General features: G+C 47.6%; 1 protein-coding gene across 7 annotated transcripts in view; it reads left to right on the top strand.

Moving 5' to 3' along the window:
* Positions 1–24457, top strand: part of MYO6 (myosin VI) — a 924144-nt gene that overhangs the window by 226419 nt on the left and 673268 nt on the right. For all 7 annotated transcript variants that reach the window (XM_086926522.1, XM_086926523.1, XM_086926525.1 and 4 more), the window contains exon 3: positions 16190–16259. In XM_086926522.1, the coding sequence (XP_086782648.1) occupies positions 16190–16259 (70 nt within the window). The remainder of the gene's footprint in view (positions 1–16189; positions 16260–24457) is intronic.

Here is a 24457-nt window from a genome sequence, read left to right on the forward strand (position 1 = left end):
GTTGGGTAATCGAAGAAAAAAACAAGGCATTTTTACAAGATTTAAAAAAACATGCACACTTGAATGCACAGAAGGCTGGCATAAAAACACAAATACCTTTTTATTACTCCGCCTCTTTTCTGCTGCACGAAAGAGAAGCAAGGGAGACTACAAGTCCAGACGTAGCAATTACTGAATCTATCGGAAAACGAAACTATCATGTCCTCTCACAAAAGACCGTATTTAGTAATAGCTTCCCAGCAGCAGTCCTTGAAAATGTAAGCAACCGCACCCAGACCTGTCGAAGTGCTTTCGTCTTTCTAAACAACTCTGCTGATCCTGCCATTCCTTTTCTAGCTGTACTCTTTCCAAAGAGGTGAATGTGTTTAACTTTTTTCTCCTTTGCACCTTTTTTTATATTGCACTACTTAAGTTTATTGATATTTAAAGAAAGTTTTTATCAATAAGATTTCAACTAGAAGTTTCATCTTTCTACCAAGCTGTTAATGGGTGTTTAATGCTCTGCTTGCAATTAGATGCTAAAGGAACAAGGACAGCAGTCCTCTTAAAAGTTGCACCTGCGGGCTGTATTCGCACTGTGTGTGAATGCCCCCACCTCTTCACATCACTGCATAGGAAGTTTGAAAAGGGATATGTTGGAGCCTTCTTCCTGATGGAAAGGCGTGCCAATAAAATTTCGGAAAAGTAGAACAAGCAACGATGAGCAGAAGATGGTGGGAAGACGTCACCTCGAACCGAGGCAAAAGAAGTAGTGCCAAAACCTACATTGCTGGCTAGAAGAGAACTGATCCTTGTAACAGGGTCAGTCTCCAGGGCTGAACAAAACAGCCAAAAGGTGGGACAAATGTGAACTATTCACCAAAGGAATTTTGAAAGGCAAACATAGGAACCAATGAAAAGCAGTGGGCGTAGTGAAAGCCCATAGAGTAGATGACCGCATGCTGAGAGAGAGCGCATGCACTGCCTAGGCTCTACCTAAAAATATGGTAAATTTTTCTGAAGTCATAGATTTAATGACTCAGGAGACTTACTTTTTTTTAATGTAGTTGGAGGGGCTGCTCTCCCTGGACCCTGCCACCAACTTAGAAAAAAGGGCTTGGTGGTGCATCTGCCTCTTCTAGGACACCACACACACGAAAATATGCCGTTTTAAAATACCCTTGGACATTGGGGGGCGCTCCTTTGTAGGAGCAGTGAACAATAAATGAGTGGCTACTAGCCTCATTAATTTTTTATATATTTAATTTGTGTGTCCCATACCCACCGAGGTACCCAGTTCATTGTTTTTGGGGGAGGCCGTGGGGGAGTCCCAGGGCTTCTGCGGCCCACTGGCTTTCCTGCCAGGACTCTTCATGGGTGTCAGTGGGAGTTGCCAATTCTTTTTCATATTTTTAATAAATATTAAGGAAGGAGGTGCATGTCTTCCCCTCCCCTAATTCTATAGGTCCCAAGTTACCTCATCCCTTGGGCCCATTTTCTTTAATTAGGGGAGTAGAGCACATGGCCCACACCCTGACCCTAAACGGCCCTGGGGACCCCATCCCTCTGGCCATATTAATTTTTAAGGGGAGGGAGGCGTGCAGCCCTCCTCACCAAGCCTCTACAAGTCTGGTGACCCGATCTCCCAGGGCTGTTAACTGAATTAGGGGAGGTGCACGTGCCACCCCACCCTGAACCAATAAAGGCCCTGGTGACCCCATCCCCATGTCCTTAGGTGCCCAGGTGCCCACCCGGTAGACCCACACAACACTGTGTTGCCACTATGTGGGTGCGGTACAAAAGGGGGTGGTGATGGACGGAGCATCTGAACCAATCAAACACTCACACCCAGTCAAAAGATCTTGGTTTGATCCATCACCGTTCTTTAGCCCACTTTGCCACCCCAGTTCAGACATGGCTATATGCAAATCAGTCTGAATCTGTGCCTCATGGGAACAGTCCAGCCCGAACTGCCAAGCCATGCCTTCCCTGGACCGGAAACAAGCTTCCGAGGACCGGCTTCTGGCATTCCAGCCGTCTTCAGCCCGGCTTGCTTGAATCCAGTGGCAAAGTAAGCAAGGGACTCACGTCTGAGCATACCGTGCCACACTTATGGCGGCCAAAAGCGGTACAAAAGGGGGTGGTGATGACTATGTGGGTGCATCAGTTGCCGGAATTGCCACCCGCTGGTGGTAGCTGCTGTTTTTGCATGCTCCCTCAGGGCAGGAGCAATCTGAGTTTCCATGCCTACAAGAGTGCAGGCAGGGAAACAACTATCTGCTCCCACCCAGCAGGAGCTTATTTCAAATGCTCCCGCCGGATGGGAGTTCACAAGTTCCCCTCCCCATGCTCTGGCGAACGGGGAAATGGTGTCCAAGTAGTGGGCACACAGGCCATCACAGTGGAGCCAGGCCCTGGGGATCGGATCCCTGTCGCCTTTCAAGGCTCGTGGAGGTGAGCCGCACACCCATTCCCTTAGAAAACACAATACAGCTCTAGGGGATGAGGTCCTCTTGGTCTGTAAAGTGTTGGAGATGGGAGGGCGCATGCCCCCGCCTCTTTAAATTTTAATTGGACCCAGGGGATGGGGTCGCTAGAGCCTCTGCGAGGCTCAGTGAGGGGGTGGTGTTCTTCCCTCACCTTTAATTTATTGCCTGCCCCTGTGGAAGGAGTCTGCGGGCTCAAATCGGCTTGGGGAGAAGGGGTCTATGCATGAGACTTTCAATTCCATTGACCATGTTATCTTGTTCCAACGATTTCCAGTGATTTGCAGTCTGAATGATTTACTCACATGGGCATGACCCTTCCAAATTGAAACAACTAAAGCAGTAGTAGTAATAGTATAATTTCAAGCATAGGAGTTACCTTTAGGTCCTTGTTCTAGTGATTTAACCATTATTGGCTGGTAATGTGCTCTTATGGATTTATATGCAGTCATTTGTCGAGGAGAGGCAATTTCTGCTAAGTACAGGACACTCAAACGCATCTCATGCTACAAATCTAGCACTTTGCGCAGAAGAGATCTTTTGATGTGCCTAAAATATTTTAAATAAACCCGATCCATGCCATGGTCATCCTATTCAGTTTACTCCAAAACGCGTGTTCTGGGGATTCTATGGCCAGCAGCCCTAGGTCAATGTTGGAGCACAGTATTACATAGAAGAGTAATATGCTGGGCACTTATTTAATTTGTCAATTGTCTACCTGGATATCTTGGTTGCCACGGCTTAATGTGAGACATGAAAGTGCTAAAGCACCTGTTAGTCTTAGTTTTTCTGTTTCCATGCACAGATTATCAGCAACAATACCATCATGGTAGGGTATTTCAAATAATAAAGCAAATGAAGGTCTCCTCGCCCTTTAAGTAAGAGTTAAGAATTCTGATGCATTATTTATCTTGGACACCCTGACTTTCCTGCAGCTCTTTAAATCCAAAACCATGTTTATATCTCATCAATCATGCTATGGCACACTACGGTACAACTGGAAAGGGGCGACCAATCGGTCCCCCCGAACGTATGGTGGAGTACCCCGATCCCCCCGGGAAGCCATCTTGGGCGGGAGGCGAGTCCCGGCTGGTATGCCCGAAGCGGCGTAGCCGGGGCGCGCTTTTTCCCGCCCTAGAGTGGGTTGTCCTAGACACCGAAGCCGCCAGCCACGCCCCCGGAGGCGGGCGGAGGCGGGTTTACGCCTGCTCGAAGAAGGATAAAAGGAGCGACAAGCCAAAGTAGCATCCTCTTGTTCCTGTGCTCTGAAGCTGCACCTCCCCGCTGCCCGTGAGCTCGAGACGGAACGAAGAGCCAATTTTGAGCGTTGTAATTTTGTCTTTGTTCTTTCAGAGAATCATCGTTCGAGAATACCGGGCAAGAAGGTCGGAAAGCGGGTCGGTACCGATCAGATGCTCCGCATGCTCGTGAAAGACATGGCCGAGATGAAGAAACAGATGGCGGCAATGAACGGTGTAGGAGGCCCAAAGCGAGTCGTCGGACCAGCATTGCCGGGAGTAGTCCCTAGCGGGAGAGGTAGAAGGTCCAAGAGGGGGGCGACTGGGGGAGAGACCCCGGTTCCCGAGGCGCCGCCGGCGCTCCCCGATACACCGACTGAAGCTCCGATCCCGGTCCCGAAGGAGGGGCAACCAATCCCTGTTGTAGTCACCCCTGTGAACGGGGAGGATATGCCTCCCGAGTTGGCTGCACAGCTGGCAGCGTGGTTGGGGAAAGATAGCGAAGGCACCACGGCGGATGACGCCAGGGCAGTAATGAGGCAGTTGCGGCAGTCAAGAGAGGCCGCAAAGGCACCATGTCCTTTTGTTCCCCCGCAGGCTCCAGTGGGTGAAACCGCGGCGGGCACGAGTTCGGCAGCGACTACGGTTACAGCCTCTAGTTCAGGTAAGCAGCGACTGCCGATTGCGGGGGAGGGGTCTGTACCCTCGAGAAGGGAGAAAGTGGCTCAGCATATTCCGATTGAAATCAAGGAGAGGATATGGGCTGAGAAATATGTGAACATGTTTTCTTTGCTAACTGATCATTATGAGATCGAGCATGTGAAGGGTCAAAAAGAGTTTTTGCACCCGAGTGTTTGGCGCGCCAAGATGGCCGCTTTTAAGGTCGATGAGAACATAGGTAATTGGGGCAGAGCATTTGGCATTTTCACTTCAATTATGGGGGAACGAAGGCCTGAAATGTTGGCCGAGTTACCCGTGTACCAGACACGTATTATGGAGTATTCTCAGTCATATGAGGGCAATCAGTGGTTTTGTTATGATAATGTTTTTCGGAAGGCCAAGGAGTTCGACACATCTCTGACGTGGGATTGTTACGACTCCATTTCTTGGCAAAAGATGGAGAAATCAGGCATGTTAAAGGCACCATTGGTGGGGGGAAGCGGGGGAGAGTTTTCCCGCCATTCATCTGGGGCGCCCTTTCGGGCAGGTTCAAGTAATGAGCATCACTCGAGATCGAGTGGCAATACAGGCAAAAAGGGCATCTGCTGGAATTTTAACAGAGGAAAGTGTACGAGGCCCCAGGGGTCATGCAAGTTTAGGCACGACTGTGGGGGGTGTGGGCAATCCTCGCATCCTGAGACCATGTGCAGAGCCAAAACGGGTGATAACGGAGGTAGGGGAAGCGCCAAACAGGTCTGAAATAGTCCGAGGGGCGCCTTTACCTACCCCGGTTGATACCATGGCAATGATTCCTTGGCTCAATGAATACCCGGATCATGTCTCCGCTGGGGTGTTGCGAGATGGGTTTTCGTATGGTTTCCGCATCCCAGTGGGGAATTTTCAGGGTAAGGCACAGTGTAGGAACCAACTGTCGGTCCTGCAGAATACGGCGGTGGTTCAGGCGAAGATTGGGAAAGAGTTGACCCGGGGTCGGGTTGCCGGACCATTCGACACGCCACCAGTTGCTAATTTTGTTTGTTCCCCCTTGGGAGTGGTCCCCAAGAAGGACCCGGGTGAGTTTCGATTAATACATAACTTGTCCGCCCCGAGAGGTCTTTCGGTGAATGATGCGATAGACCCGGAGGTGTGTTCAGTGCGGTACGCATCTTTCGATGAGGCCGTCGCCATGTTGAATCGCCTGGGGCCCGGAGCGCTGATGGCCAAATCAGACATCGAGTCAGCGTTCCGGTTGCTCCCGGTACACCCAGACGATCAGCGTCTCCTCGGTTTTATGTTTCAGGGTCGCTATTACATGGATAAATGTATGCCAATGGGATGCTCCATATCTTGTGCTTATTTTGAGAAATTCCGTTCTTTTTTGCAATGGGTATTCACAAGAATGACGGGGTTTCAACATGTTATGCATTATCTTGACGATTTTCTGTTCCTGGGTGCAGCTGGGGATCCAGAATGTGCACAAGCTTTAAACAAATTTTGTGGTCTGATGAATCAGTTTGGTGTACCATTGGCACCAGGTAAGACGGTGGGGCCATCAACTTCACTCGAGTTTCTCGGAATAGAGCTCGATTCACTGGAAGGTTGCTTCCGGCTGCCCAAAGAAAAGGTGGGGAGATTCAGGGCCTCCCTTGAGGCATGTATTCGGGAAACCAAGGTGAACTTGCATCAATTGCAGCAAACTGTGGGTCAGTTGAATTTTGCCCTTAGAGTAATGCCAATGGCCCGCCCTTTCTCCCGCTCGATTGCTCAAGCCATGGTCGGTCTTAAAGAAGGGCACCATCGCACGAGGCTCTCGGCCGAGATTCGCCAGGACATGCGCATTTGGTTGGCATTTCTGGCGGATTTCAATGGTCGGGTGGTCTGGAACAAGCCGGCGGTGTCCTCCGAGAGTTGGGGCTGTGGACAGATTCGGCGGGGAGTATAGGCTTTGGCGCCATATTCGGTAATCACTGGTCGGCCCAAAAATGGCCGTCATGGTGGCACGAGTGTGGGCTGACGAGCAACATTGCGTTTCTCGAACTGTTCCCTATTCTGGTGGCCCTACAAACATGGCCTGAGGGGTTCCGGGATCACTCTGTGGTGTTCTGGTCGGATAACATGACCGTGGTTGAGTGTATCAATAGTCAGGCAGCACGATGCAAATGGATTCTGAGATTGCTTAAGGAAATTGTGTTACTATGTATGCAATTGAACGTACTCTTTAGGGCAAGACATGTGCCAGGAGTACTGAATCAGGCGGCTGATGCGCTTTCTCGTTTCCGTATGCAGGCCTTCTGGGGTTTTCTGCCCACAGCGGACCCGGTGTCGGCACCATTCCCCGAAGCTCTCTGGTCTCTCGGTGCCCCGAACTACAAAACCTCGTGGGAGAGAGTTTAGCACCCAGGACGAGGAAGGCATATGAAGGGGCGTTCCGTTCTTATCAGTCCTTTTTGGGTTCGGCTAGGGGGGAGCTTTGGGGCCAGGAAGAATGTGTTGTAAAGTTTTTGCTGTCGTTACATCAGGCAGGCAAATCGGTAGCCACGGCCCAGAGGCATCGAGCCGCCATTTCCTTCATGGCGCGGGCTCATGGGATCCAGGACCCTACTGCATCTTTCGTAGTACAGAAAGCGCTGCGTGGGTGGCAACGCCTTGAGGGTCGCAGAGTAGATGAAAGGCACCCGATAGGTCTGGAGAGGTTGGCTCTGTTATTTTCCGTTCTCCCTGCGACTTGTTCATCCCAGTCTGAAACAGTGTTATTCAGGGCCGCTTTTGCATTAGCATTCCATGGGGCTATGCGGGTAAGCGAATTGGTGGCGAGGAACAAGCAGGATACGGGGGGGGGACTGTGCCGAGAGCACGTTCTAGTTAAAGGGGATACAATGATGGTCTCGTTTCCCAGGTCCAAGACCGATCAGGGTGCGATCGGGGACAGTATAATAGTCCATCGGAGTCCCGGATCTCCCATGTGCCCCGTCGTATGCGTTGAGAAATTTTTGGCGCAGAGGGCGGCATCGTGGGGGGGGACCCTGTTGAGGCACACTGATGCCACCCCACTGACGAGGTTTCAGTTCCAGCGGGTGCTAGCAATGGCAATCTCGGCCGCGGGCTTGAACCCGGGCGATTTTGGGACCCATTCCTTCCGGATAGGGGCTGCTACAGAGGCTACAGCCAGGGGTCTGAGTGTAGAAAAAGTGAAACAATTGGGGCGTTGGTCCTCGAACTGTTACAAAAGGTATGTGCGGTTGCACATGTTGTGAAGCTGTAATCATGTACTCACGCTTCTTGTTTTTGTTTGGTTTACAGTTTCGCAAGCTTACGAGGCGGGGCGGACTGTGCAGTCGACCCGACACCTGGGAACCAGCGGTCAAAGATCACCGGCTGCGGAAAAAGTGGTGTGGGTCGTGGGCCACTCATACGTGAGGCGTGCCGCGGACGTATTCAAAGCAGGTGACATGATTCACATGGCTGGGGAATACGGGTACAGGGTGACCTTCTACGGAAGGGGCTGGCTCTGTATTGACCAGTTTCAACCTTTTGTCGAGGGTTTGTTAGGGCGGGCAAGGTCACCGCCATCTATAATCATAGTGCATCTTGGGGGCAATGATTTGGTGACCACTGGTAGACGACTACTTCTCGAGGCGATACTATCCACAGTGAGTTGGTTGGCGAGAAGGGTTCCAGGGTGCACAATTGCATGGTCCCATATGATTCCACGAAAAGTATGGCGGGGGGCGAATTCTGTGTCTGCTATAAATCATTCGGTGAAGAAAGTAAATAACAAGTTGGCTAGACTGTTTCGTACAAGTGCATTGCATTCGATTCCTCATGGTTGTATCAGGGGGGACAGTATGTATCTGGAGGATGGGGTCCATTTGTCCCGGGTGGGGAATGCTTTACTCATCGGAGACCTCGTAGCCTGGCTAACGAGTTTACAGCCTGACCTTTTGGTAGGATTTTGTGGGCGGTCCGGATAGCCGGTCAACTATCCGGCCTGTGGCGGTAAGGTCATGATCGGTGAGCAGTAATTGGAAGATCCCTATGGGGGGAGGCGTCACCCATTACGGATGGGAGCGCCCGGGGGGAGGTGGCCTTTGGCCCCTCAACGGGAGGCGGTCCCTTCTAAGGATGGGACGCCGAAAGGAAAGTGAAGGAGGTCAAGGCCCCTCCCTGTATAGGAGGGGCTACGGGCCCCTCCTGGGAATTTCCCGGGGCCAGGACATCTGCGACGGCAGATGTGGTAAGTTGTGTGGGGTGGGGAGGGGGGTCCACGCTACCTTCTAGACACCTCACACGAGTCCTCGGACGACCTTAAAATGGCGTCGAGTTAATGGGGGCCCCCGTCAAGACAAGGGAAATTGGTATGTGCACATGAGGTACAGTCCTCTGTGTGGCCGCCCCTCACAAGTGGGGGGGTAGTTCTGGTTTAGGGATCTGACACCGGTTACGACCTTGCCGTTGGCCCTTAACGTTAGGATGTACAATTTCAATTAAAAATGTTTTGTAGGATGTTAGTATCGGCTAGGAGAACCTTTGTATTAGAAATATGTTAAGGTCAGCCAAAACATCGTTCTATGGAAATGAAATTGTACATGATATGAAACTGTTATTTTAATGTTTTAATTTTGTTTCATATTTTAATAAATACGGCCGGGAGGGTAACTCCCTCCGCCTTCCAAAAGTTCAGAAATGTTTCCGTATTCCCATTCTTGGGGATTGTGTTGAGAGGGGGTGGCGGGTATCTCAGCCATATGACGCCGATTACTCCAGGGAAGCGTAGTTATTGGAAGTTTCTAGTTTCACAAAGGTTTGTGTGCGCTTTTATATTTCAGAGATTTAAGTAATGAAGATAAATAAATGGGTGGCTAAGAGTGCAAAGTTTAATTTTCAAGCCTAGTAAATAGTCAGTGAAAATCAAATATTCAGTAGCAACTGATGAAACCATAATAGAAAGGGCAAAACAGCATTTTTGGGCTCGTACCGGATCTAGCGAAATTGCGAAATGGGAACAATTTTCAAAAACAATGTCCATTTACGCTACGCTACAAGACCAAAGAAACATGTCAAACTGGGCCGAGACAGCATGAGCATAAAGAGAAAATTAGGGGCAGAAAAAAATCAATTTATCGTACGATGAGAGAACTTCAGTGGAACCCCATGGACACAGGGAAGCACAACCACTTACGGAATCTAAAAGTAACATTGAAAAAATGAAAATGGGAAGCCAAAAAATCTATGGAGGATAACATGTGGGCAAGACTACACTCTGTCACTAAATGGAACGATGGTGCAAAATTTTGGAAAACGATAAACTCCTTCATAAGACCGATGCATGACTGAGTCTCATCCAACATTACAGAAGAGGTATGGGCAAGCTATCTTGGAAATCACTTTAATAAGGTTATGGATAACAACCTGGGGTCAAAACCCGATTGTGTGATGGATAAACTTATAGAACATAAAGCACAGCCACCTCAAAAGTGCATCAGCAACCAAGATGGTCAGAATCCAATTTTAAATGCAGAACTAACAAGTTTACAAAGCACCATCAAGCGCCAAATTAAGAAAGGAAGAAGAGAGGGAGCCCCAGGACCGAATGGGATCCCGCCCATTCTTTACAAACAAGATGCAAATGGCTGGGCAGCAGCACTCGAACCCCTCTTTCTGGAAATCAGATGTTTCAACAGCCTGCCAGATTCCTGGAAGGGCTCTATTATTTCTCCAATCTTTAAGGCAGGGAACAAGGCTCTCCCGCAAAATTACCGATTAGTAGCCCTAATTGACAATGATGCAAAGTATTTTTCAGGTATACTCTTGGAGGAACTACAGGCATGGGCCACAGAGAAATCCTTAATCCTGGTCAACCAGACAGACTTCACCAAATCAGTTGGGACAATGACCAATATCCTAACTATGGGTATGTTAATAGATAAGGCTGAATCGAACAAAAAGCCCATTCATTTCTGTTTTATAGACTACAAGGCGGCCTTTGACCATATAAATCGAAACATCTTATGGTCCAAACTGAGTAGTTTGGGGGATACCGGGGCCTCTGTTAGACCTGCTGATAAACCTTCACACAGACCCCTGGGTTCAGATAAAGGTGGGTGATGGATCACTCCTGTCGATGCGTATACCAAACAATAAAGGTCTCAAACAGGGTTGCGTCTTGGCCCCCACGCTATTCAATCTGTTTTTAGGAGATCTTGTACCAATCTTGAACAGTTGCAACTCCCACGCCCCCAACCTGGGAGGGCTCCGATTACCATGCCTTCTATACGCAGACGATATAGTCCTAATAAGCCACACAAAGGTAGGGCTACAACACCTTGTGAACACAACACACAGCTATTCTGAAGCAAACAAACTGACTATAAACTTGGAGAAAACACAGTCAATGACTATTAGCAAGAAGAGGAAAAATTCCATGTCGTGGTACTGGAACAACACACGAATTGAAGAGGCGCAAGTGTACAAATACTTAGGAGTCAAAATTGATAACAGCGGACAGTTCACCACGCAGAAAACGAGCTCTCTCAATCTCCTTAAAAACACTGAACAGCAAACTCTCTGGGCCCTCCCTTTTACCTCTAGTACAAGTAATCCGTGCTAAACTCCTGCCAACAATCACCTATGGGAGCGAGGTACTGAGAGGCAGAGACGCAAAGATCCTTGATAATACAATTATAGCTGCATACAGTATTATTTTCGGCCTGCCCAAATGGACCTCCCCAGCACAAATTAGGCTAGAGTTCGGCATTCAACAACAGTTTCTGGCAAGACCGGGGGCCTACATAAGTGTCTGGGATAAAGTAAGGAAATTCAAACAAGGAACCCTAAATGAGTATCTATGGACGGAGTTAAAGCAACACCCTTCCTCGCCAGCTGCCAAGTATCTTAAAAGCAGCCTGGCAAACACGGGCTTAAAGCAGCTTTGGGACACCTCAACAAATCACACAATGCTAAAAAACCTGGTCAAGAAAACAATTAAACATCTATCGTGGGTTGAAGATAATGCAGCCCTTTCAAAAAGATCACATGGCTGGATGACCCTGAACTCTTACTCAACACATGTAGCACAAAGCTACTTTGGTCTGGGTTACGCTAAAGCCGTCAAAATGTGTTTTCTAAGGTATAGGTTGGGTCTGCTACCCTGCATCCGACACTTCCCACACTGGCTAAAAGAGCAAGCATTTACAATGCAATGGTTTTGCCTTTGTTAAAGTTAGAGCTATTGGCATTGCTCTTGACATTATTTTTTTAAATTTTTTTTAACATAAATAAATGGCATTGTCATTTACAATGCCACTAGCTTTATCTCGCAAATGACACACACAAACACCCACAGAGAGCCCCCCAAACACACACAGAGCCCCCCCACACACACAGCCACACAGAGCCCCCCACACACACAGCCACACAGAGCCCCACACACACACAGCCACACAGAGCCCCCCACACACACAGCCACACAAAGCCCCCCAAGTATAAGGTACTTAAAATGAGTAATTTTGTCAAAATGACACGTCATGTGTAAGATTATAATGTGTTATTACGCATGCTCCGTGTGTGCGCCTGGTATTGTTTGGCATTAAGATGTGATACAAAGTGACGCTCGGTTAGTACGTCTTACTCTGTTTTTAGTCCATGGGATTTTTGCTGTCCTCCCCGATGCCCCTTCACTGCATTTTGCCCTCTTTGTATACATGAACCTGAGTTTGGTGCTTTGTGATGCAAGGCCTTTTTGGGGCTACACTTGCCTCAGCTTTGGAGACACAAAGACGTTTAGTGCGAGTAGGTGAATGGACACTCCTGTATGCTCCACTTTGACTCATGCAATAGCCACACAGAAACAAATAGTAAATCTGGGACTGGCACTATGTGGAGGTAGTACGTAGCTCTGCTAGTGATGGTTAGATTTTGTTTAATGCCCCCTATTGTAATAACAAGAGCATGATAGACTAGTCTTACCCAAAAGGTCTAAGTACTCTTTAGGAGAAAAACATGGAACCTAACATCCTTAATACAGGTAAGAAACAAAAAAAAATCCTCCTCAGTAGGTATGCTCAGCATCCCTCCGGTGACTTTTATGACAGCCACTACATTCCTTCTTTTGCTAGCCTCTCTCATTTCTATAGGAATCAGAGGTTCCCCATCACACAAACACTCAAATATACTAAGGTTTTGCACAGGCACTCGTGAGGATGCAAAGTGGTGCAAAGCACTGTGGTGAGCTACTAAACATTATTAAAGGCCTCTGGGAGCCGCCAGATCGAAAAAGTCCCTGCAAACATTTGTAAATTTGGGCAAAAATTCAGTCTAGACATAGCAGGTGCAGGTGGTCCACCTCTTCTCTGCCTCGAGAGCCACTAAGAGCAGCACATTCAATTGAGAGCCTTGAACTGTGAATAATGTCGAAAGGTGAATGTGGTAAGGCTAGTGGGCTCAGTTAGGGGATAGCCACCAACGACCAAGCATTCACCAGTACATAGTGGCCCAGCCCTCGAGAAGAAGCCAAACCAGTAGCCCTCTGTTGGGACTTGTGGAAGGATCTCAACTGGTCCCATCATCCCAAACCTATGGCATTTGGAATTGAATACACAAGTACCTTCTGGGGAGTAGAAGTCCAGAGTGCTCTATACCCAATATATATATTCGGGGAACAGGGGCTGCCCACAGTGTAAATACCCTTGGAACCAGGGGCAATCAACATACACATGACAAGGGATCCATGTGATGAAACATTGAATAATTTAGAATGCAATAAATGTGCACAATTAATGAGAGGAGACACAAACATTGCAAGTATTCAGCATTTTACTGCTAAAAACGTGCTCCCTTGTCGTGGGTGTTCACACAGTGATCAATAACAGATAAGGAAATAAAGTGTGTGCGAAAAACAGCCCAGCAAGGATACTTGAAGAGTAGGCAACCGATGATACTGCATATACATTCAATTAGAGATCAGGAAGTTAATAGTACTGCATCAATTCCATTCGACATTTTTCGTCAACTGTAATTGAACCCCAACCAGAAAAATGCAAATTAATAATTTGACAGATTAATCAAGGAGTGAGCCCGTCACCAAATTGCAGAAAAGTTGAGGTAACTCGCACTGTGTAATATTCCACATTCGGTGAACAATTAAAAAAGGTTGCATTCGGAGGGAGCACGGAAGGGTGACATAGAACCTCAATGTAAGATAGGGGCATCCCTAGAAAATCCAGTAATTATTATAGAGCACCAGTTATGCTTCTTCACATGGGGTATTTTGGGTGGCAGCTGACCAGTGGGAAGTCTGCCCCCTGGGCAGATTAGGAGGGTGGTGCAGTCCAGTGACTGCCATTTTGTATTGGACTGCATATGTCGCCCAAAAATAGCCCAATCTATATTTAAGGGGTCATGTTGGGTTCCCTTCCACCATTTTATGTTCAGGTGACCTAGTGGCAGGAAGCACAGCAGTGTTTAATTTCTGGTGAGGTAAATTAGCCTTTGTGGTATTAAACATTTCCCCGGTATATTATTTGTTCATGAGTGCCTTACTGTGAAGCGTATCCAGTGACACTCATGTGGCAGAGGTGATGAGGCTCCTGAGGGAGGTTGGAAGGTTAGAGCTCATGATAAGTGGAGAGGCAGGCATTGGTGGGTGTTGCTGCCACGGTTGTAGTATTTTCTCCACCTGAGAAAGTGGCAGGGGGTTAGGGCCATCGTTGACGAGGTGAGTGCGAGGTGCCACACTGTGAACAGATTACCTGGAAATAGGGGTGGGCCCTCAAGCTTGGGCTGGGGCGCGGCCTGAGTGAGAGCCGGCGCTGCAGGTGGGAGGGGAGGGGAGGGGATGTGGTGAGGGGACACTAGGGAGTCCGGCGTGGTGGAGCCCTTGACCAAGTGGGGGGTTGTTTAGAAGAAGAAAGTCGGGGCACAGCGGACCATCCGCACAGTGTGCACAGCTATGGGGCCACGAGTTGTAAAGAAGCGAGGAAGCATGCAGTATCAGTAGAGTTGACGCTCTTTATGGGTATCGAGGGGGGGAGGATATAAACAAGCTGCATCTGTTGAGCTTCACGTGGTGCTATGTGAGAGTTTGGGGGATGCGCAGAAGGGTGGGGTATGAGGCAGGGGGAGTCCCAAGTGGTGGAACAGAGCCTGCGGCCTAGCCAGCAGCAAGCTGGGTTGCATCAGCCAGTAGAGTTGGAAGAGTTGGAGGGTGGAGTGGCTAGGGGCGGAGCTCAGAGGAAAGGACCCATAGCAAGGGGGGGACACGGCAGATTGGGGGGCATGAATATGCTTGCGCACTGGGTGGAGGCTTACAGGGAGGGAAGGTTGGACAGGGTGGACGCCTACATAGGAAGTGGTGGATCACACCGATGGGTGCAAGCACATAAAAACAAGCATTTACAATGCAACGGAGGGGGGGCGGAAAGGCACGGAGAGCGGGAGGGGGTCGGGAACGGCCACACACTGACAGCGGGAGGGGGGGCGGGAACAGACACACACGGACATAAAGCAACAAACAAAAAAACAAAGCACTCACCTGGACTTCTTCCGGCAGATCTCTTGCTTCCTGCTCTCCACTCCTCCTCCCGATGACGCGGCGGAGGCTCGGCCGGCTGGGCCAATCCCAGCGCGGCCCTGGCTGGAGGCGGACGGCTGCTTCCTTCGGCTGGGGAACTCGGCTTCGGGGGCCGCGGCGGGGAAACAAAGGGACAATGCCGGGTGGGCACCGGCTTTAGAGGTCAGCAAAAGCGCTCCACGCCATCTAAGTGAGGCTCCTTCTCACAGCCCGAGCAGGAAGGCGGGTGCCGGCAATGCCGGACCAGATTCGGGGGCGTTCCCGGCTTTTGGCTGACGTAGCGTGACGTAGCCAAAAGCCAAAAATTCTCGGGAACGCCCCCGAATCTGGTCCGGCATTGATGGACAGGCCCGTCTTCCAATGGCTAGCCTCCATTTATGGAGCTAGCCAATGGAAGACGGGGGCCGTTCCTGTCTCCCCTACCATACTCATTAGGTTTTTGCCTGGCGAAAAAGCTGCGCAGAGCGCAGCTTTCGCCAGGCAAAACCTAAAAAGTAGGCTCCCTCTGCCGGATATGTGGCAGAGCGCCAGAGGACATGCTGCATTTGTTATGTATGCTCCTGCGACAAATTGCTGGATGAACGAAAACATCTGCTGAAACACCACTTTAACCATCGAGGGATACGCAAACGAAGGAAAGCAGTTCTCGCCTGTTTTGCATCTCAGGATCCACAGTTGAACTGCAGGTTTGTGGAATTTATGAATGCAGTGGAAAAGAAAATGCCAAAAATGGAACCCTAAATGGGTTAAGCCAGCCCTATAAAACAAAACCGTAATTATTGCAAAAGTCAATTTAGCGGGAAGTATGAAGGCACTGGAAAAGAAAACGTTACGATCTGAACCCTAAATGTTTTTAGACTACATTACAAAACAAAACTGTGCCTATCTTAAAAAGCCAATGTAATAGGATACATGTTGTGTTTTTTAAAATGAATTGAGATACTGTGTTTACGGTAAGCTGGTTTTATTAAGTATGCAGTTCTATTTTATACTGATTTTGTACTGCAATGGTTTTAATTAACTATGCTAAAAAATTTAAACTTTAAACAGTGAAGGGGGGCATGCCACTTATTGATCTAAACAACGATTCGGGTGCTCTTTGTGAACTGCTTTTGTGAGAAAATGGTGGTTTTAATTGAGGAAGGCCCTCTTTTCTTCATCTTATATCAAGCAAATGTGCAGAATGTTTTGCAGTGAACTCTTGCCATTTCATATTTGGCTTGTTATATACTGATATTCTCTTGTTATTTTTTGGACAGACTTTCTTTGCTTCAGTCAAGCAAGTATTCCCTGCAGAAGAAGACACAACTAAGCATGTTGAAGATAATTGTAAGTGAAAAATCGTTGAATGTTTTCAGAACAGAAAGTCATCCTGGCATATTTAAAACTGTATAGAAGAAGGATATCTTTGTATTTAACACCTTTCACAGCTGGTAACTAGTGACAACTGATGTCGATTTCCCCCTCAAAAAAACATCGTGAAAGTGTGATGTATCAACTGCAAAATTAGTAGAAGGTTAAGAAGCTTTTTAAAAAGAGCTCCTTGGATTTCAAAGGTAAAATTGATATTTGACTCGCATGGACATCTTCTAGTTTTTTAGCTAGATCCACCAGACACTCAGAAATAGCGCAGCATTTGAAAATATGAAAACATCCCATCTACTTTAAGTTTATTCGCATACTGATCAACTTTGCATGGATTGGATGTTCAGTGTCTGATTCCCTCCTGATTGCAGGCATCCAAAATACTAGTATGAAATGTGTAATTATACCGGACAGTTTCTCGGCAAATTAGGGGCTGCTGCTGTGACTCCATCTGACATGCCACATCCGCATCTCAACCAGCTCTGACGCCAACCTCGCCAACTCCGAACACCTTCACTTCCAGATCCACATCGACCCCAAAACAACACTAAGAGGCACTCTCCTCTACAGACCACCAGGACCCCGAACAAAATTCAGTGAAGACATCACGGACTTCATCACTCCACACGCGCTCCCCTCCAAAGACTACATCCTTCTGGGAGACCTCAACTTTCACCTTGAAAAGATCAACGACCGCAACACCACCACCCTCTTGGACAACCTCGCCAACCTCGGACTTAAACAACTAGTCACTTCCCCCACTCACATCGCAGGTCACACACTCGACCCCATCTTCACATCCAGCAATCATGTCTCCTTCAGCCACACCACGGACCTCCTCTGGACTGACCACAGCTGCGTTCACTTCACCTACAACAAACCAAAACCCAACATCCACCTCCAACCTACCCTGCAAAGAAACTGGAACAAAATCACCACGGACCAAATCTCCGCATCGCTCCTCCGAAACTCCCCAGCCCTCTCTTCTAACGCCAACGAAGCCGCCGCCAACCTCACCCTATGGTTATCCAACACCGCTGACACCCTAGCACCACTGAAAAAACGTCAAAACAAACCTGGCAGCAAGAAGGCATCATGGTTCAACGACGATCTCAAGAAGTCCAAGAAACTCTGCCGCTCCCTTGAAAAGGCCTGGAAAAAAGACCCAACCACTAGCACCAAGGACGCCTTCAAAAACGCCACTCGCATACACCATCAACTGATCCGAAAAGCCAAGAAAACAGCATTCAAGGATCGACTCGACAACAACGCCCACAACAGCAAGGAACTCTTCAACATCGTCAAGGAATTTTCCAATCCCTCAGCCAACTCCAACGACATCACCCCCTCTCAAACCCTCTGCAACTCCCTAGCCTCATTTTTCCACAACAAGATTGCAGACATCCACAACAGCTTCGACAACCAACCCGGATTCCAACCCACCCCACCTTTTGCTGATCATCTTCCCCCCGTGAACACCCTTAACGTCTGGAACCCAATCTCCACTGAGGACACCATCCGCCTGATGAATTCCATCCACTCAGGATCCCCCACAGACCCATGTCCCCACCACATCTTCAACAAAGCAGACTCCGTCATAGCACCGCACCTCCGAGACGTCATCAACTGTTCCTTCAACTCCGCCACCTTCCCAGAAGACTGGAAACACGCTGAACTCACCGCCCTTCTGAAAAAACCAACAGCAGACCCCACCGAACTCAAAAATTACCGCCCCATCTCGCTTCTTCCATTCCCGGCCAAAGTCATCGAGAAAGCTGTCAACAACCAGCTCGCCGCCTTCCTCGAAGCCAACAAATCCCTCGACCCCTCACAATCTGGCTTCCGAGCAAAACACAGCACAGAGACCGCCCTCATCGCAGCAACAGACGACATTCGAACTCTACTGGACAATGGAGACACAGTCGCCCTCATCCTCCTTGACCTCTCTGCAGCATTCGACACAGTCTGCCACAGCACCCTTTTACAACGCCTCAGAAACATCGGAATCCAAGGAAAAGCACTTGAATGGATCACCTCGTTCCTCACCGGAAGAACCCAGAGAGTCCGCCTTCCACCATTCAAGTCCGAGGCCTCTGAAGTCATCTGCGGCCTACCACAAGGATCCTCACTCAGTCCCACACTCTTCAACGTATACATGAGCCCCCTCGCGGCCATCGCACGCCAACACAACCTCAACATCATCTCCTACGCGGACGACACTCAACTGATCCTTTCTCTCACCAATGACCCCAACACCGCCAAAACCAACCTACACGAAGGAATGAAAGAAGTTGCCGAATGGATGAAACAAAGCCGTCTGAAACTGAACTCAGACAAAACAGAAGTCCTCATCTTAGGTACTTCCCCCTCTGCATGGGACGACTCCTGGTGGCCGGAAGCCCTCGGAAAAGCACCCATCCCGACAGACCACGCACTGAACCTAGGCATCATCCTGGATTCTTCACTCTCAATGAACAGACAAGTCAGCGCCGTATCCTCTTCCTGCTTCAACATTCTTCGCATGCTCAGAAAAACATTCCGCTGGATCCCCGCCGAAACAAGGAAAACAGTCACCCACGCTCTAGTCACGAGCCGACTGGACTACGGAAACACCCTCTACGCAGGTACTACCGCAAAACTCCAGAAGAAACTCCAACGAATCCAAAACGCCTCAGCCAGGATCATATTAGACATCCCACGCAACGAACACATCTCTGCTCACCTTAAAGACCTCCACTGGCTACCCGTAAATAAGAGGATCACTTTCCGACTGCTTACCCACGCACACAAATCACTCTACAACATCGGACCAGATTGCCTCAACTCACGAATATCCTTCTACACCCCCTCCCGCCAACTACGTTCTTCCAGCCAAGCCCTCGCCACTGTACCTCGCATCAACAAGACCACCATGGGAGGCAGATCCTTTTCTTACCTGGCTGCTAAAACATGGAACTCACTCCCTGCTTACCTTCGCCTTACCCAGAACCACCTAGCATTCAGAAAACAACTTAAAACGTGGATATTTGACAAGTAATCCTCCTTCCCCTCCTTAGCGCCTTGAAACCCTCTGGGTATGTAGTGCGCTATACAAATTTTATGACTTGACTTGACTTGACTTGACAGGCGGTGCTTCCCCTCTAGTCAGGTGACAGCATTGGCCATGGCATTGATCACATTCGTCAGGATGTTACTTCTTTGCATGGTACAAGCAGACCAATCCGAACTAGCCTGAATTTCAGTGAAGTGCAGTTCTTTGTTATTCCTTTAAATCTTTAGTTAATCTGATCCAGACACAAGCAATCAATCGGGATTTGTAGTGAGCGTCTAATCACCCATGATGGTAGCCAGGTGCTAGGATCCTACTGCAATTAGCCAAAGACAGGTTTTTAGTCCTTTCTGAATTCCGTGAGAGCGGGTGCTGTTCGGAGGGGGAAGTTATTCCGGGACTTGGCGACGAGGTAAGAGAAGCAGCGTCCTCCGCTGTAGCTTCGACGGATGCCGGGGAGTGTGAGCGAGGGCGGGGGAGGCGGAGCACAGGTGTCCATATGGTTGTTGGTAGTTCAGGCCGTGGTTGAAATACGCAGGTCCTTGGTCATGTAGGGACTTGTAGGTGTGTATTAGCATCTTGAATTGGCGTATTTTCCGTACGGGGAGCCCGTGGAGCTTCCTGAGGTGGGGGTTGACGTGGGTCAATTTGAGGAGGTTGAGGATGAGGTTGGCCACTGCGTTTTGAGGAGTCCAGAGTCTCTTTAGGAGTTGGGTGATGATTCCTGCATAGAGTGCATTTCCATAGTCGAGCCTGCTCAACAACTGCCTGGCTACAATGGGTTGTGCAGGGGTGGGGAAGAAAGAAAAGTGGCACATGCACACATGCTAGGTGATAGGAAAGAGCTACTTAAAGACCTGCATTACTTAACATGCAAAACAACGTTGTTTGGGATACATATTTATTTAAAAAACTCCTGCCTGGGTACCACCGCGTTCTATGCACTCATTTCTCAAACACCACACTCACAAGAGAAGTGAGAGGTTGGTAATAGTCTAACTGCACTGATCATCAGGAAAGGGCAATAGGCAGCCTTCCTATGTGGGCTGCTTGTAAAAACTCTGTAACCAAGACTGTCATTCAGCTGCCACCAACCATCATTCACGTCACACCGTGTCATATATCATGGTCTAGGCATGGTGGGGAAGAGGGACAGGAGTAACTCATGTTAAAAGAGGGTTTATTGCAGATAAATTATGTAATCTGCAGAATGGGGTAACTTCTTGTGAAGTAACTTTCACAGAAACATCTGGGTACCTGGCAGTGGACCTGTGACACAATATTAGTGTGTGGAAAACTGTACCGGGTCAGTAAAATGATAAGCAGGGATGCACAGTGCTACTAGGCCGCAACTGTTTAACCCTACAAACCTTTACCACTGTTGGAAACTCTGTGGTAGCGACTACTATTTCCCTTCTTATCCTTCCCAGTTTGTATTCAAGCCTAGTGGCACGTTTGAAGTGGTCCATGTCAGTTTCAAAAGAGATAATGTATTACACAGTGCAGCCGTATCCTTTATCAATTTAACTGAAAAATATGCTCTATCATCTGTGGGAAGCATTAGAATGATCACAATTTAAGCCATACCCTAATAATGAATTAGAAAACAGCAAATGAAGTGAGATTGTGCATCGAGTGGTGTAACCGAGGTAGTGATTTATGTAGCTTAATGGGCAGTCTGTGCTCATAAAGCTACTCAAATCAGTGCATGAAAGAGATCACTATTTGTACTGAGACAACCATAAGATGTGCAGTGTAGGACTTAGGGTCTGATTACGAGTTTGGTAGTCCATAGGGCTGTCGAACCGATAGTGGCAATCCAACCACTGCTGCACTGTGGGACTGCCCACAGTATTACGACTGCGGCAGGCTGAGTGTTGCAGGACCGCTGCGACCACCAGGTAAATGCTAAGCTCATAATCAAATGAACAGGTAAATGTGCCTTCAAGGGATTTATTTCAATACTTGTTTTTACTCTTTTAGTTCACCATTCAAGGCAAGCTAACAAATATTACTTGCAATGTAATTTCTTTTTATAATTTCTTTTCGTAGAATATAAACGTACTTAGATTGTTCCCTTATTCATAAATCATAGACAAATATATCCAAACACGGGTGTGAGTATAAAAATATTTTTATACTGAGAATTAATATAGGGTACTTGTAGGTTTAACTCACAATGAAACAAGAAGGAAAAACGTTTTTACAATAATTAACCCCTTCACTGTTGCAATTGTGTACACTTTTTCATATAAAACAAATGATTTAAGAAGTGTATTTGTCGACGTTTCGGTCCTCATGCTTTCATCAATAAGACCATCTTCAGGACTGTAAACGTTAAAAAGAGTTGACCCCTTGTAGCTTTTTCAGAATGTTGAGCAGCTTATTTAGGTTTATGAGGAAAGTAATAGACGCTTGATGATTGAGTTGGTAATGTCTCATGCAGCAAGTACCAGCGTGAGTAATGACAATTGTTCTACCACTCCTTAATGGAGAAAGACTTCAGTTATATGTACTCCGGAGATTCACGGTATGCCTCAGAACTCAAACAGCCTTAATCTGTAGTAATCTTTTACAATAGAACCGCATGAAGCGAACCTTCAGTCTCTAGTCAGCAATCAGACTATATAATCAGGAATAAATCCCTTGAAGGCGCATTGACCTGTTCATTTGAATCTGCCCAAGCCCTCAGAGGTATATTGGGTCTCCCATTTCATTAGACGTAAGCTCATAATCAGGCCCTTAATAACCATGAGGGCACCCTTTGGTGGCCATGTTGCATTTTAGAACTATCTACCCTAATGGCAATGTATAGTAGGATGTTGTCCTTATGGTTTTGCCAGTATGCCACCAAAGCCCAACGTTTTTTATTAGAAAGATGCATTATTGAATTTCTGTAGATTTCTAGAAAGAAGGTAAATTGCCACATGACTCTGGGGTTCTCCTTCCTTGGAGCATTTTGATATGACTGGTGAAATAACAAGTTAGGGCCATCATCCATGGAACATGTTATCTATTAAGCAACCTTAGCACTTGTAATATTTCAATCCAGAGGGCAGTTTGGGACCTTCTACTGTCGGCAGATGCAAACGTGTTTTGAATCTTCACATTTGATTTTGTATGTATTTTGAGAGCTTGAGGGAAAGGCAATATATGATTAGTTATTTAGATGGCTACTCATCTTTAGTTTATTTCCCTGGTTTATAAAAATGTAAATTGAAGACAGCAGGAAGTAAAAACAAAAATAGGGTTACAAATGTCAGAGCACAATAGTGAAGTCTTTATCATGATATGCATCATATCCCAATAGGATCACCCATGTTCACACTTCACTATTTCTACATGCTTCGATTTTATTGAACCTTCGAATACTCCTGAGCAATTACAAAGAACATTTATTGATAATTATGTTGTTGTCACCAGATGCAGTAATGCAGTCAACATTCAAAGCCCCATCAAATGAAAAAGGTTGATTGTAAGGTTTAACAAAGTCCTCAAGTGTATGATGGTGCTTTGACTCATTCTTTGAGGAGAAAGTGGGACAGTCTCCTGCCATGCTTACTCTTTGCCACTCAATGATTTCCACAGCATTGCATGGGCCTTAGCTCATTTGAGATTCTGTACCGGCATGTCTTCTAAAGCTCACCCACTTGATGGGGATAGTTAGGAAGGGAATTTGAGAGCTCCCCCTTTTGATATGGTTGATGATGTGCTTGACCTGAAGCACAGCTACTACATCTGATGTACAAGGTGAAATGCAGCCTTCAGGCACTTCACGGACGTCTGAAGGAATGACACAATCCAAAGGTGACATGGAATGGGTACCAGAAAAGATACGATGTCCCAATAATAAACCTGTTTATCCTAAGGCTTTTAAGGTAAACAGCTCTTACCCTTCAGTATTCTGAAATGAAATAAATCATTGAACTCAATTGCTGTATTGATCTGGGTGCTGCTATGAAGCTCTCTTGTCAACAGGTTTAGGCTACACAACCAGCTTTAGATAACAGCAATTTTTGTAGCCAATGAAAAGGATGATGAAGAGAGAGAGCCTTTCTCAGGCTTGCTGAGTAGAGATCAAAAGGAATGCTCAGTGGAGAGAGTAAATCTCTCTCTTGGTACAATACCCTCTTAACAAGAGCAGTGTATGTCTTTCTTGAGACAATTCTCAAGCCTGTTCTCTCTCACTCCTGGTCTAACTCTGGTGTGTGCACACACAGTCTCGACACTAGGAACAGTCTTTCATCCATTTTCTTTCATCAATCATTGTTTCCTACCCAAAAGATAGAACTGAGTGATGATTAACAAAGAGCTCTATGCCATAATTTGTACATTGCACAGCTTCTTTGGCTATCTATGTGCACTGTCTTCAATGTGTATAAGCTCTTGCATTGGCTAATGGCCAAGGAAGGAGATACACCAGAGTTGCTGCAGTGAAAAGACTGATTTCTTATGTCAGTCTGAATTTGGGAAGGTAGGCTTTATGGTCCACCTACTTTTCATTTTATTGTTCCCCCAGAACTATTAATTTTTCTTTTATAAAATACGAATGACATGAGTCTCCAGACAAGTTTGCCACATGATTTTGACACGCCCAGCAACCCTATGCAGGGTCGGCTCTAGGCTCATGGTGGCCCTGGGCAGGGAGCGTAGGTAGGGGGCCCGGAAGAGGGGGTCCGGGCGGGGCGGAGCGCGCAGGCCAGTAAAGAGGGGAGGGGTCAGGGAGTTTAGAAGTGGAACAGAGCCGGAGGCCGCCAAATTCCTGCCAGGGGCCACCACGCAAATATGTATCCATCCTCAGAGGATTAATATATTAAGGATATATATTGGCGTGGTGGCCCCTGGGGTTTGGTGGCCCTGTGCAGGTGCACAGCTTGCACATGCCTAGAGCCGGCCCTGCCCTTTGCTAGACTATGTTGGTGACAGGGATACAAGCAAAATAGTTCTCCTTTTAACCTGTGGAGGGATTATGTCTCCATGACTGGGTCATTGCCAAGCTCATGGTTTGTGACAATTGATGTAGTAATTGGGTATAAATCTTGGTTTACCTTTTCTACAGTGTGATAGGTCCTATTGGCTGTCCCAGGACATGGTGTAGTATGTCATGGCTGCA

Source organism: Lissotriton vulgaris, chromosome 6, assembly GCF_964263255.1.
Source record: "Lissotriton vulgaris chromosome 6, aLisVul1.2, whole genome shotgun sequence".
Taxonomy (NCBI): Eukaryota; Metazoa; Chordata; class Amphibia; order Caudata; family Salamandridae; genus Lissotriton; species Lissotriton vulgaris.